At 33.5% G+C, this 15,750-nt stretch overlaps 1 protein-coding gene across 6 annotated transcripts in view; it reads left to right on the top strand.

Annotated features, from left to right (window-relative positions):
* The window catches only part of LOC112046625 (collagen alpha-2(IX) chain), a 107,650-nt gene that overhangs the window by 73,440 nt on the left and 18,460 nt on the right, over positions 1–15,750 (top strand). For 2 of the 6 annotated variants that reach the window (XM_052885751.1, XM_052885756.1), the window contains exons 4-6: positions 13,188–13,259; positions 13,857–13,877; positions 15,426–15,455. In XM_052885751.1, coding sequence (XP_052741711.1) covers positions 13,188–13,259; positions 13,857–13,877; positions 15,426–15,455 — 123 coding nt within the window. Of the gene's footprint in view, positions 1–13,187; positions 13,260–13,856; positions 13,878–14,527; positions 14,558–15,425; positions 15,456–15,750 lie in introns of all 6 variants that reach the window. The other 4 variants (XM_052885752.1, XM_052885755.1, XM_052885754.1 and 1 more) reach the window with 4 other exon arrangements.

The following is a 15,750-nucleotide window of genomic DNA, read 5'->3' on the forward strand; positions in this document are numbered from 1 at the left end:
ACGGTATTATCTCGCTTTGTAAGATTTCATTGAAAATATGTGTGAGAATTGGCACTAGATGGTTTTTATTTAAGATAAGAAACTCGTTACTTATGCCATCTGATCCAGGAGCTTTGTCTGTTTTTTGAGTTTTCACTGCTTTTTCTATTTCGTCGTGAATTATATCCGGTACTTCGCTTTCGTCTGTTAACATTGTTGCTTGTACATGGGTTTCTCTTGAATACAGTTCTTTGAAGAATTTAGTAGCTATTGATAAGATTTCTGGCCGTCGCTTTTCGCATTTATGATTTTTATTTATTAGATTAGGTATCCAGTCTTGTTTCTCCAATAGTTGCTTTGCTGCTTTTTTGGTACCTCCAGTTCTCTGTATGCATTTTTCCAGTTGGTCTAATCTGTATCTCTGACGATCTTTTCTCATATGTGTTTTAATTTTGTTACTTATATTAGCTATTTCCTTCCTTATAGTTTTTGTTTTTTCAGGGTCAGATATAAGTTCAGCTCTACTTTTTATTAATTCTTCTGTTTCTTTTGTTATCCATTTTGTCCCGTATGTTTTGCTTTCTTGTTTGTCTTTTTTATTTGTATATAGAAGTTCTTGGAACTTGTTGTATTTAGTTTGTACATCACAGTCCTTTATTTTGTCTATGAAATGTTCTAGCTTTTCTTTTAGTGATTCGACATTTTCCAGTGTTGTGTTATCGGTTTGTTTTACTTTAAACGGTCTAATTTTCTTAAGTGTACATAATTTAAGTTTAGCTCTTACCATTCTGTGGTTGCTGTTGAAATTGATTTTATTAATAACTCTACAGTCTTGAAAGTCTTTACTTTTGTTGGTTAATATAAAATCTATTTCATTTTTGTGGTGACCATCTGGGGATATCCATGTCCATCTATTGTTCTCACGTTTTCTGTATAGACTGTTTAGTATTTTTAAGTTGTTTTCGAAAGCCAGTTGGACGAGTTTTTCCCCATTTCTTGTTCTTTTCCCTGAACAATACGGGCCCAGTATCATTTGTTCTCCATCTCCTCTTGTCCCAGTTCTTGCGTTGAAGTCACCCATTACTATTAAGTTGTTGTGTGTGTGATTATTTATTGCATCTATTAACATGGAGTAAAAGGAGTCTATTTCAGTTTTACTGGATTGTTCAGTTGGAGAGTAGACTTGAACAATTGACCACTTTTCGTTTTTTGGGGGTAGTTTTATATTTAGTATTACAATTCGTTCTGAAACGCCAATGAACTCGTCTATATACGGTTTTAGTTCATTTTTTATTAAGAATCCTGTTCCATATAGGCCTGGTGTTTCACCTTTATAATATAATATAAAATCTCCATAGTCCTCTATACTTTCTCCTAAGCGTCGGACTTCGCTCAGACCCAGTATCGACCAATTTATATTTTCTAGGGCTAGCATCAACTCTGTTAGGCTCTCATTAGTTCTTAAGGATAACGTATTATATGTAGAGATGTGTATTATATCTTCCATTTGACGATATTTATTAGAAGGAGTGGGTGTTTGATATTGTGGCAAGGTAATTGGAGGGTAATAGTCTTCTTCCCCCACGGTGACTGGCCGGATTGGGGTGCCTTTGTAAAAAGTTGGTTTATTTGTTGTTATGTTGCCTTTGTTCCGGATATCGATGCCATTTAAGCGTTTTTTGGTATTTCTGTTAGTGAAGCTGATCTTCCCCGTTGAACATAATTGAGAATACTAGGTTTTATAATGGTTTTCGTCTCTAAGTTACTTTGTCTCTTTATAGTCGTAGTTGTAGTTTTCTTTTGGTTTGAAGAATTCGGCGAGCCTGACTCTTCTCTTTTCCTCTTTTCTGGGTTGTTATCTGTGTTTTTCTTCACTACTAACTTATCATACTTTATGAATGCAGTATTGCCCTTTTTCTTTTCTTCTTCAACCTGTAATTGCAGCAGTTTCCGTTTTTCCAACACTTCTTTAGAATAGTCTTCCTTGATATATATTCCTTGTGGAAGTTTGGACTTGTTTCGGAGTATCAAGTGCTTTTTCCATAGAGTTGTGATTGTGACTACGACGGGGCGGTTTTTGTTGTTGACCCACTTTCCAATTCTATATATTTTGCTGATTTCGTGGTTATCGAAATGTGTTCCCGAGTCTATTATGGCTTCCTTGATGCAGTCTACAAGCTCATATTCGGTTTTTCCTATTTCTTGTATTCCAAAGAACACTAAATTGTTTTTCCTTTTATCATTTTTTAAAAGTTTAACTTCCATTTCTAGTTCAGATATTTTTGTTTTTAGGATATTATTTTCTTCCATAATAAATTGCATTTTTTCATCAAGCGCCTCCATTACGTTTTTTGTCACAGAAGTTGTTATAATTTGAGTTTGATTGTTGAGTTTCTCATCCAGTATTGATATTAGCCTTTCCATACTTTTGTCGTTCATTTCTCGGGAGATTTAATTGCAACACTGAATTTTAGTTGGCGACACTAGATTTTAGCTGGTAATACTGGATTCTTGTAGGCAACACTGGTTTTACTTGGTGACAAAAATTTAAGGCTGGCAACACTATTGAAGTTGTCACATTGTTTGTTATGATTTGTGATTAATAAGTTGCTCAGTCACTTCACTATGTAATCTTTGTTTTGTACCTTTGAAGTTATTTACAATGATGAATATTGTATTCTTTCACGTGCAGTACTTGATTTCACAGTTCTTTGTTCTTTATTATTGTTTTGTGCGGCAGTGTGGTCCAAGAAAAACAGTCGTATGCACTCTCTTACTTGGCGAACAATGGCGGCCCATCAAAACATCGTTTGAGTATTTTTGATGAACACACGACGTATATCAGAGAGTTTTGATGTTTAAACCCTGGGTAAAGTTTATTTGTGTTATTTGATACTATTTTGCTAGATTTTACACTTTCGTCCACGATTTTTTGAATTTATTTACGGAGCGACTTGCATTTACGTGTTTCACTTATGACAACCGGAACCGGAAACCGGAATAGGTAATTACACAATATTAAAGAAGGTAGTTTTTTTTTTATTCTTTTTACAAGTTAGCCCTTGACTACAATCCCACCTGATGGTAAGTGATGATGTAATCTAAGATGGAAGCGGGCTAACTTGTTAGGAGGAGGATGAAAATCCACACTCCTTTCGGTTTCTACACGACATCGTACCGGAACGCTAAATCGCTTGGCGGTACGTTTTTGTCGGTAGGGTGGTAACTAGCCACGGCCGAAGTCTCCCACCAGCTAGACCTAGACCAATTAAGAAAAACCTCAATCGGCCTAGCCGGGGATCGAACCCAGGACCTCGGTCAATAAATCCACCGCGCATACCACTGCGCCACGGAGGCCGTTAAAAAAGGCCGTAGTTATTATAAACAAGGGTAGTGTAGTATAGACATAAAACTGTGAATAAAAACGAAATGGGCTTAAGATTACGAAATAAAATGTTCGCAAAAAAAGGCGGACAAGCCTCTCTGCCAAAGAGATTCCAAGAAAAGATCTAGATTCTTTTTAAAAGGTTCGCTAAAGCACGTTGTCATGTTATTTCGTGCGTAACATCTTTGGCTTAAAAGCTGAAAAAGGATTTTATAAGCTTAACACCAGCTTGGAAATGATTCGCTCAACGAAAAATTTTGCGCAACGCGAACTTTTACTTGCATGAACGGTTACTTTAATCTAAATTGGTACCTGACCAGCACAAAGTGTTCCGGTATATATTTTAGTTCATAACCGTTATGTATTTATAACCTGCCCGCCCGCAACTTCGTCTGCGTGGAATTTTTCACAAATCCCTCGGGAAACATGGATTTTTCCGAGATAAAAAGTAGCCTATGTGTTTATCCAGGCTATTTCGGTTCATTGGTCGAGACGTGAAAGAGTAACAAACATTTATATCAGCAAAATCATCAGTTTTCGCAAATCTCGGGAAACCATGTATTTTTTCGAGATAAAAAGTAGCCTATGTGTTAATCCAGAGTAAAATCTATTTCCATTCCAAATTTCAGCAGTAGCGGCGTTAAAGAGTAACAAACATCCAAACAAACATACAAACTTTCGCGTTTTTAATATTAGTAGGATAAGTTTTAACTATGAATGGTAAAGGTAATTATTTTACATGCAAACTTAGACCAGGCGCTGTGAGGTATTGAGTGTACTTAATTCGAACCGCTGTTTACAATTTTGATTACTTAGAAAAGCATCGTTTTTAATAAAACTGTTAACCATACACCCAATGAACACAAGTACTTAATATATAAGCTTGAAAAGTTAAGAAATTTTCATGAAACTTATTAAACCCTTATTTATTAAATTTAAAGTATTTTTTTTTTCGCAACACGAAGTACCATACTTATAACTTAAACATAACTTATTCGTAATATGAACGCAAATCGTGTCAAGTTTTGTCAAGAATAGAGAATATAGAATTATGTACTATGGTATAATTTTATAGGAGATCGATAATGCGACTCAATGAAAACAAAAACAAGTAGCCGCTTTTGTTCGCCTCGGTTTTGACGCTAGTGACATATCTCTATTATAAAATCTTTGTATTCATCAGGATAGAAAGCTAATGCTCCTGTACTAGTGTACAAAGAACCGTATCACTATTTCAATGCATTTCCGAATATGTACCAATATATTTTTAAAACGATCTGATTACTTGTCCATAGAGTATTTTTTGCACCGAATACATCACCCTCTATTGAGTACAAAGAGGGTGTAACAAAAGATCTTATTCAAATTTTGAAGGTTATCTTATTGGGCGAAAAATGAGGGATGAAACTAAAGGAGTTATACACTGCTAGCTATAATATATGTTGCTTAAGGTTTTGTCTGTTAAATAATCATCCATACATAATGAGCTATGTACCTTCCCTTAAAATTAATGAAATAAATTGGCTTAATTTCTGCATTTAAAATAATTATAGCAAGTCGTGATAAGATCACATACGTGTAAAAAAGTATACAGTTTGAACCTTTACCTTACGTGAGTCACTAAAAATAACGTAACATAAAATTAAGTTCATTTTAGATAACCTACTTAATAGACATACTTTTCAATTATTTTGTTAATTGTAAGCATAATGTTATATGTAAAACTACCTTTCAGTTCTTTGTTTACCTAATTATAACTAAAATCTTGTAAAACTTACTATATGTCTATTATATTTATGTATAACAGGTATAGATATGTTGGCTACTGAAAGTAAAGACTGAAACAGGCAAATTAAAAAGAAATCTACTAATGTTTTTTGATAAACCGAATAAAACAAATGTGTAAAAACATAACAAATTATGCAATTAATAAAAAAATGCATATATCAAACTCAGTTATTTTAATATTTGCACTATACTTGTAATTTTAGGAGTACCCTGAGATTTTTTTTTTAATTTTTGGGCGATTTCAATCTCTATTAGGCAATCTCTAACACTAAAAAACTTACTGTTTTTAATTTAACAATAATGTTATCTTTACATCTAATGCCTGGATCACAAGCTTAGTTTAGCGGATGGTTTCCTCCGGAATATGAATCTCGAAAGTGAGGTCTAATTTGCGAGTGTGCTCGTAAATATTCCAGAAAGTTCCGCAAAAAGTGCGGTCATATTTTCCGGAGATACTGCACGCGGCGTGACGTCTGAATGACTTTAGGTGTTGCGATTTTAATGCCTAACGGGGTTCGTGTTTCAGTGCTTCAAAGTAAAAAATGCTTTATGTAAGTAGATTTACAAATGCTTTTCCTGAAGCGTAAATACTTGTCTCTTACATTAGCTACTGCAGACACGGCCTCTAACTAACGGTCAAGGTGTTAAGTGAAGAAGAGGAAATGCCCTTTAAGCCGACCCTACAGTATAGCAGACGCTTCAATACTAATTATTTTAACAGATATGTTCATTTATTTTACTAGATTTCATTGAAATATCGACTTAAGTATTTACAAAACGAAGCTTCAAAAGCTTTTAAAGAAGTTTAACTTCTCAGTCCATGACCACTACGACAGGATCCAACCAATCAAATTGAATTAGCTATGTAATTTAAGTCTTAGTTTATCTTAGCTAATTTGGTTTTAGATTTACCAAAAGAAAAATTCGACCAATGACAAATTGTTATAAGATACAACAAGAGTCTAAATCAAGAATATAGCTTTATAGTTTTTCAGAATACCCGTGGTTTACATAAATTATAATAATTTAGAGTGGCACTGAAACTTTCATTTCTACAAAATGAGTCGTTAAAATTCACAGCGGTGCAAGGTATTAAAATCGCAACACTTAAAGGCATTCAGCTGTCATAACGCGTGATATATTTGCTGGATATATGGGCTTACTTTTTGCAAAACTTTGGAGGAGGATTTACGGTTCCACTTACAAAATAGGCTCGCATTTGTGATACATATTTTGAAACGCGCATTGCAGATAGGATCAATAATACCTACAATTTCAAAATGATATTTTTATTTGTTAGATAAAGCCAACGGACGGTCATAAAATTAATTACAATATTTTGATTTACATCATTAATACATTCGTAAAGTAATAGTAGTAATTTGGTACCATAATTCTTAATAATGCTGCTCTTGTCATTGCAATTCTAAAACTAGTAATGGTGAAAACGTTCTTTTTTTAATTTTTCTCAACTCTAGATGCGTTACAATCAGCTCTATAAGTAATCTATCTATACCAATATTATAAAGCTGAAGAGTATGTTTGTATGTTTGATACAAAGCGTTAATCTCAGGAACTACTGGTCCGATATTAAAAATTCTTTTTGTATTAGATAGCCCATTTATCGTATATTGTCCCCGTATTGCTACAGGAACGAGAACCACGCGGGTGAAACCATGCGGCGTCTGCTAGTAAGTTTTATAATTCTTCAGCTTTCGTAAGTTACAGATATTTTGGATAAAGAAACCGATATGAAACGTAGGTATGTAGAAGGATTTTGTCAAGTCCAGGTGGCATAGCCATTCCCGTAGAATAGCAACGTTCCTACTCGGAAATCAAATATTATCCATATGAACTTAAACCAAGTATCTAACGGAAGTTCATAAAAATCAAAAAAATCAAAATTCATTTATTTCAATTAGTCTTAGTTTAAAAGCACTTATGAAATGTCAAGATTATATCATAATTTAATTTAGTCTAATGGTGGTAATAAATAGGCGAAAACTTAAAATTAAAGTTACGAGGGTTCCCAACGCGCCTTGGTCCAAGACGAGCCAACAAAAAACTCAGCCAAGGTTTTTTTTTTACCACTATTTTACAAACTTATTTAAAACTAAGCACACGGTCGTATAATACAGTTTAACACCAAGCTTTCTTATCATTTATATACTCATTAACAGTATATTAATATATTCATTAACAGAATAAGACTTTCCATAATACATCACACGAACTCATGGCAAAATAAAAGAAACCCATTTTTAGAAACTCCAAAATACAGGTAAAGATGTTAAATTTTGATCCAATAAAAGAAAGTGCCATCAAAAATTTGAATAACATCTTCCTGTGATCTCAATTGCGAGTGATGTATTCATTACACCCTCTTGTATACCTACTTTTTTCCTCGGAATACATTTCTACCTGCTTAACTCCAAACCGTCTGTAATAAAACTCAATTTCGAGCTACTTCGCCTCGTAAAAGTTGCTTGTGCGGAGAAATTTCTTTATGATACGACTATCTTGGTGTATTATAATGTATTTATTGTATTGTATTGTAGGATCTCGTGTTAGCTCGTGCTGATGCTAGACGACTAGTTTCCGTGAAGACTAGGGAGTTAAAGAGGGGTAACGACTTGCGACATAAGACGCTCGTCGTACTTCAGTATGCTCGTGGCTCGTCCACATTTCTTGTTGTGTAATTCTTTATGGGTTACTTGGGATAGGCGGGGAAAGTAACTTGAGTGTTAGTTAACTGTCAAGGGATCCTTAACCCTACATACAACGATCACAAGTTCGTGACTCCACTCAAGGTCATTCTCTTCCATTCTAGGGTCTTGTTTTGGTTACATTTTGATTTGTTAATTATTTTTTTTTTAATTATTCCTTTGTTCGACATTGGTTTTCTTATTTTTGTAATCTACTTCTGAGTCTGCTAAAAGTATTTTTATAGGTGAACAAGTATGTTCTGCATGTTCTTCCCTTTCATTATTTTTATAACATGTTGTTCGACATAAGCAGTAATAATATACCCCAAGCAAATATTCCTCGCTACTTTGCATATTCTAATCATACGCTTATTAGGGACTCTTAACATTTTGCAGCGTATCTGATGTTAATGTTCCGTTCATTATTAAATGTTCATTATCATGATCATCATTATAAAGTTTTATTAATGACTGTTTATCTTAATTTAAGCCTTGTTTTATTAATATAGGAGATGAAGAGTGTAATCCTGCCACGCTATAGATATCTCATAAAGAAAGACGTGTAGAGGAGTTAAATATATCAAAATTAGACAAAATAATGGATAATTGTCTTTTTCTGGTACTTTACTTAGTTATTGTTTTCCTTTTGCGACGCTGCATGGTATTTGTAGTATGTGATCAAACTACAACAGCCCAAACTGTTTGGATTATTTTAGTTTGATTTAGTAATGATTCATTAGATAGCCCATATTCGGCTCACTGCTGAGCTCGAGTCTCCTCTCAGCATGAGAGGGGTTAGGCCAATAGTCCACCACGCTGGCCCAATGCGGATTGGCAGACTTCACACACGCAGAGAATTAAGTAAATTCTCTGGTATGCAGGTTTCCTCACGATGTTTTTCTTTCACCGTTTGAGACGTGATATTTAATTTCTTAAAACACACACAACTGAAAAGTTGGAGGTGCACGCCGCGGACCGGATTTGAACCCACACCCTCCGGAATCGGAGGCAGAGGTCATATCCACTGGGCTATGACGGCTGATTCATAAGATAGATTAGATAGATTAGATTCATCAACCTCATCTAATATATAAAATTCTCGTGTTGTGGTGTTACCAAACTCCTTCGAAACAGCTGGTCCGATTATTCTGAAATTTTGTGTGCACTTTTCTTATCATCAACTAAGTAATGTTTTAGGTAAAAAAACGTTTGTCGGGTCAGTAGGTACTTTGTACATAGGAATAGATTTTTGCTCATATTTCCTATCCAGTCTATATCAGTATAATTGTATTTAGGTCTTAAGACAAGACAAGACAACAAATACAAATTCAGCACTTCACAATCTGCATACAATTCAGTTGGATAGCGAGGATTCGCAAAGACATTGCGTTTCATACACAAAATGGTGCTGCTTTAGGATTCTATAAATAATATAACACTCGAGCACATTGAAGACATTACCCGTCTTCCTTGTTTGTGTTTGCGTTGTAGAATATTTTGTTTGCCAAAGTTACAATTTCATCTACATTTTCATGTCTTCGTCTTTAATATTTAATCGTCATCAACCCATATTCGGCTCACTGCTGAGCTTGAGTCTCCTCTCAGAATGAGAGGGGTTAGGCCAATAGTCCACCACGCTGGCCCAATGCGGATTGGCGAACTTCACACACGTAGAGAATTAAGATAATTCTCTGGTATGCAGGTTTCCTCACGATGTTTTCCTTCACCGATTGAGACACGTGATATTTAATTTCTTAAAATGCACATAACTGAAAAGTTGGAGGTGCATGTCCCGGACCGGAGTCGAACCCACACCCTCCGGAATCGGAGGCAGAGGTCATATCCACTGGGCTATCTCGGCAATATTTAATGCTTTATCATAAATTATTTTTACCTGACACCTTAAGACAGTCATATGTAGATGAGTTCTTTATTATTGTAAATAAGTTAAGTTACCAGTAGGTGCAATGTAATGAAAAAACTATTTGTAGGGTGTAACTTAACAAAACAATTACACAAAAGGAACAAATAAAGTCGTAACTATTTAGTTTTATTGAGAAATTTAAGTTAAGTGATGAGAGAGTTTAAGAGCGAAACGCACTTTGTTTGATGTATGTTAGGCTGCTTGTAAAACAGTTTAGAAATATTTTTACGAGGCATCTTTATTTAAAACTATAAAGTTCTAAGACGCCTATAGTATAGACATGCATAAACGATTGTAAAGCTATCTTACTACATCCGTTTTATAATCTGAACATATTTTGACGGCCTCCGTGGCGCAGTGGTATGCGCGGTGGATTTACAAAACGGAGGTCCTGGGTTCGATCCCCGAATCCCCTGGATTAATTGGTCCAGGTCTGGCTGGTGGGAGGCTTCGGCCGTGGCTAGTTACCACCCTACCGGCAAAGACGTACCGCCAAGCGATTTAGCGTTCCGGTACGATGCCGTGTAGAAAGGGGTGTGGATTTTCATCCTCCTCCTTACAAGTTAGCCCGCTCCCATCTAAGACTACATCATCACTTACCATCAGGTGAGATTGTAGTCAAGGGCTAACTTGTAAACAATAAAAAAAAAAATATTTATTTTGGAGGGATTCCAAAACAAATGATCTTGGAAATAAATAGACAAATTTCACCCTTAAGCGCAACTGGAAATCCCGCTATCTCTTTAATTGCGTCAGTATGAAAGAGATAGGACTGGAACAATGCCGCCGTCATTGATCGACGTTTTGTCTATTTCTTTACGACATATTATCTCGTAAAGAGTTACGAGATAATATGTCGTTGGTCGCATGCTACGAGTAGGCCTACTGTGCAGTCCAGTCAAAGTTCTACTATAAATACAAGTATATTATTTTCTCGTTCCCTCAAACGCCAATCAATAAGCAGACCCGTTGTTAATAAAGGAAAAATAGCCAGCTACGCAATACATATCAAAATTGAATCTCCTCTAGGAGATATTTTTACCACGCCCGGATATTAAATCTGGGTAATATTTTATGTGCTACATAAAAGTTATGTACAATATTAGTTACCCATGACACCCTAGTATTTATATGTTTCGTCTGAAGGACTTTATGAGAATCTTCCTTATAAAATGACAATACAATAAATAACAGAGAGCTAGATAAAATATTGAAAATTATTTACCGTGCTAGAAGGATCATTCACATCAACTACTAATACATTACATCACAAATTGTATTGTCTCGTGTTAGTCGGCTTTTTACCCGATTGTAGGAAGGGTATTGTTTTTTGCGCGTATGTAAGGGTTTGTATATGAAGGAAACCTGCATACCTTAGAATATCCTTAATTCTCTGCGTGTGTGAAGTCTGCCAATCCGCATTAGGCCAGCGTGGTAGACTATGGGCCTAACCCCTCTCATTCTTAGAGGAGACTCGAGCTCAATAGTGAGCCGAATATGGGTTGATTATGTATGTTTAAGTAATATTCTTTATTACCTCATATCTTCTAAACCGCTGAACGGATTTACGTAATTAAGATATTGTAGGATTGGTCTTAATAACTCAAGTGTTCTTAGACAGGTGAAGTTAAAAAAAACCAACACGAAGACTGTGAGACGATATAGACTCGAGGTGAAAAAATAAATGATGAGGTGTACCTAAAACATAATTTAGGTACACTTCATCATCTCTTTCTATCAAGAATAATACGCGTATAGCAGCACAAGCATAAATCAATTTACCAAACAAAACCCAAATAACCGTAAATATTCAAAGGGTAGTTAAGTATTCTTTACTTTAAAATATTCTTTGAAATTCATTGTGTCAACGACATTATAATTAGACATCGTCTGAAAATCGTTTTCAAAACTATAATTTTAAGTCAAATTTACCTAAAGTTTTAATGAAATTTGGTACAGCTGAGTTCGATACAGAGATTTCTTGGATTGAGGGTAATACTAAAAAAATCAATTATATTTCGTTTCCTTTCTAGGTCCTTTTTTATCGCCGCCGCATCGCGGTATACGAGTGTATTGGGGCTGCAGAAAAATAGTTTCAAGCAATCCACTTATCAGAGTAGAGTTTAAATTGCATGTACATCAAAAAAATCCAATCTCACAAAGTCGACTCGCGTCGATAGCAAGCGAATCTATTTCAGACTCGGTTTCATTAAAACTCCGCTTCGTCTCACAAAAGAGTTCTGTCCCGTCATATTTTTAATCTTCTAACAGAACAATGAAAGTGGCGTCAACGCGAACTGAAAATGCTCCTACGGCTTACACGTATTCTCGTATTTGATTACTGTTTTAAAGAATATGGTACAATTGACTGTGAAAAAACTGCAATGTATCCGAATCACAGATTAATCAATAATATACAGATGTAACGTACGGAACATGACGGTATCGTACCCGTCACGGATACGAAATTCAAAAACGAATACGTTCTCTTGTCAGTACGATACGAACCGATTTAATAATAATCAAGAAAATTAATTATAATAATATTTAAATAAAAAACTATTAACTATAACTCAAAAACTATAACTCAAAAAGTAAAGAAATAAGTTGGAGTATTTTTTATTGGTTATTATTGATTATTATATTAATTTACGTAATTGTTGTTAGTGTTAAATTTTGAAATACAAATTATGAAAAAAGTTTGCAAATTATGAGAAAATAATTATGCAGATGTCAAGAAGACGCGTGATTTTTGTTTTTTTTTTGTGGGTTGCACCGGCTTTAGCGCGCAGTTTGTAAAGACTCTCTCTGGTTACTCTATGATCCGATTATGTAAAGTATATCCGAATTCACAAGAAATATATTTCATACTCCTTGGTATACAAACTAAAGGGCTAAAAATAAAAATGTATAATGTTATGTTTTGTATATCCGTACTAGTAGATTAAATAAAAGGGAGAATGACAATCAAAAACACATTTAGCCGTGATTGGCATAGCAAAGCAGAACTTGAAGATTAAACAAAATTTACTTGGACAAGTGACCTTTGACCAGACTTTAAATACTGTCACTGAGTGTCCGTAGTAAATAATATTTTATACGTTTGTACGTAGTTATAAATCATTTATTTCCTTCTTTTCTTGTGTAGTTCTTCCTGCCAATCCAAAAGTAGGATCCCATTATCTTTTGCAGCTTTGGATACCCATTAAATTAGAAAAAATGTATAATGTCCGTCTTGGAAACCTTCAATGGATAGCTTTGTTGTGTTTACTGATTTTTCCTTAGATACCTTTGGATGATTCAATGGATGTTCATTACACTTTCTTAAGTTAATAAATAGAATAATCATTTTAAGTTTGCTATTTTTTTGTTTAGAATTTAAATAACGCTCATTTTTTTGTTGCAGGGATCTATTCAAAATCTACAAATATTTCCAAATCCGGAATATTTTGGGAAAAAAAATATATGTAATCCTAAAGTGAGTATCAAATTCTTGTAAAAATATTTATTAAATTTACAATGAAAGCGGCTAATGCAACGTAAACGAACTTGTCAGAAAATGCTCCATAATTTTCGAACCCAACCGGGGATCCTAATCATTTATTCTTTCATCCATCACAAACACAATATCTTAGAAAAATTAACACAGGCCTTCCCAAAGTGCTGGAATGGCGACTATTAAGCGCAGTGTTGGTCGACCCCCCACCAGGTGGACTGACGAAATCAAGCGAGTCGCAGGGATTCGCTGGATGCAGGTGGCTCAGTATCGTGATGTTTGGAAGTCCCACCAAAAGGCCTATGTCCTGCAGTGGAAGTCCATCGGCTGATATGATGATGATGATGAATAACACAGCCTATAAGCTTTATTTGAGGCTGAGTGTCGATGTATGTATTGTGTAAGTATATAATATACCTCAGCTGGGTCCAAAACTATGTAGTCGGGCGTATTCCGTCAAATTCAATTATGGGAACTTTATAAAATTGTTACGTACTAATACGTATATAATAAAAGTACTAAATTATTATTTTTTTTTATATTTCCTTTAAAAAGTATAATATTATGTTTATCTTACAGGCGTTTGAACTTCCCGATAGTGTAAGTTCTTACCAAAATATAGATATAAATAAATCACTTCACCTTTTTGTATATTCAATGTCTGCTTAGAAAGCCTTGTCTATGTCTTACTTATATTTACAGGTTTATTGGCACTTTACACTTTATTAAGTAATATTATTAATATTATCTATAATAGTATTTGTGTAATATTTTATTTATTAATCATAATGTTAACTTACACAATGAAACAATAATTAATCGTATTTTTAATTTCCTAGTCCTCAATTCATGTTGATGTTTCTAAACCGAGCAAAGGGAAGATTTCCCTTCCGGTATTTGTTTTCCCTTTTTTTTAAACTCGAAATTTTTAATGCAAAATTTGCTTTCATTTGGGAACCATTGTAATTATAATAGAGAGACGAAAATCTTAGCATTCCCTTTATTCTTGATTATAAACCACCTTTGTTTTTATTTCATTAATAATGTTTTTTAATTATATAATGTACTTACCATAATATTATTTCATTATTTGTGATGTATTTCATAATAATTTAATATAATATTTATTTATTTTATGAATATATTTTTATTTTTATAATTGATATTTACGAGTATATTTGGTATTATATTTATTTTATGCTATTATTGGGGTATTCTTTTCATTTCTAACATAACTATTTCTTTCGTAGATTGAGTCTAACTCCAGTACCGACAAAGTTGTAAGTGTAGAAAATTAGTTTTGTAAAAAAAACTAATTTTATATAATAAAATTAGTACTATGTACTAATATAGCTCTTTGTAAAGTAACAAAAACATTAAAGCCTACTATAGGTAGGCTTTGCAATATTTTTGTGAAAATTAAATAAAACAACAAGATTTTGATTGTTGAAGTTCTTTTGTAATTTATTTCTTCTTTGTTTGGTGTACGTTTATTTAGTTTTTGTGTGTTGTCTTAGTTAGTTAGCTGGCCCAATATGTTGATTGCGTGTAAATAATTATAATTATATAAAAAAATCTATTGAGTCTTTTAGCTGGAAATTTTGCCTACATTAAAAAAAAACTAATATATTTTTTTGTTCATTATTTGGTTTAGTTAGAACCTGATTTTTAACTAGTTTTAAATATTTGGCGAGTAACTAAAAAAAAACTTTAGTTTTCCACCAATATTCAACAAGAACTACATAGGTATTATAAAATAAAATTATTTTTTTGCAATTTGTTCCGTATACAGGACAAACAATTGCAAATACCTCGAGAACGTTTGATCTGGCAAATAACAAACTTACTTCTTACATTGAATTAGAGTTGGGTATCTCCTACTAACAAAATCAGAATTAAAGTAAATTCTTTACCCGAAAATTGGTTTCTTCACAATATCTATTTGTGTGCTATTTCCTAGCTTTAAATATGCGACTTTAATGCGTGTGTAGTGTAACGCTTAAGCCTTTTGTTACTTTATGAAGCTCATATCATTGTGACATCTTAATTATTAACTTAGTTTTAATGTTATTTAAAAAAAAATAATCATTAATTTTACACGGTGTCTACACGAGATTAACAAATTAATTAACATTAACCTAATTTTAGGATACTACTCCAAAGCCACAAAATTTGGAGGTATGTGTAAAATATTATAACTTATGAAACAGTTTTTGTTAATAACATATTGAGACTAGCTTTCTTGCTTAAAATGTATTTGAATTAGAGTTAAGAAAAGGCTTGTACAAATGTACAGTGTTATGTATTTATTAATATTACGTTACCTATCGACTATATTAAGATTAATGTAGATATTATTGTATTAATCAAAACTTTAGCTGAAAGAACAATTGAAGAAGCATCAGCTTTGTGATCATCTACATTTCGGAAACTAATCTCATACATGACTGACTATATTCCTTTCGAAATCATA

The sequence above is a fragment of the Bicyclus anynana genome, chromosome 15, assembly GCF_947172395.1.
Source record: "Bicyclus anynana chromosome 15, ilBicAnyn1.1, whole genome shotgun sequence".
NCBI classification, from domain to species: Eukaryota; Metazoa; Arthropoda; class Insecta; order Lepidoptera; family Nymphalidae; genus Bicyclus; species Bicyclus anynana.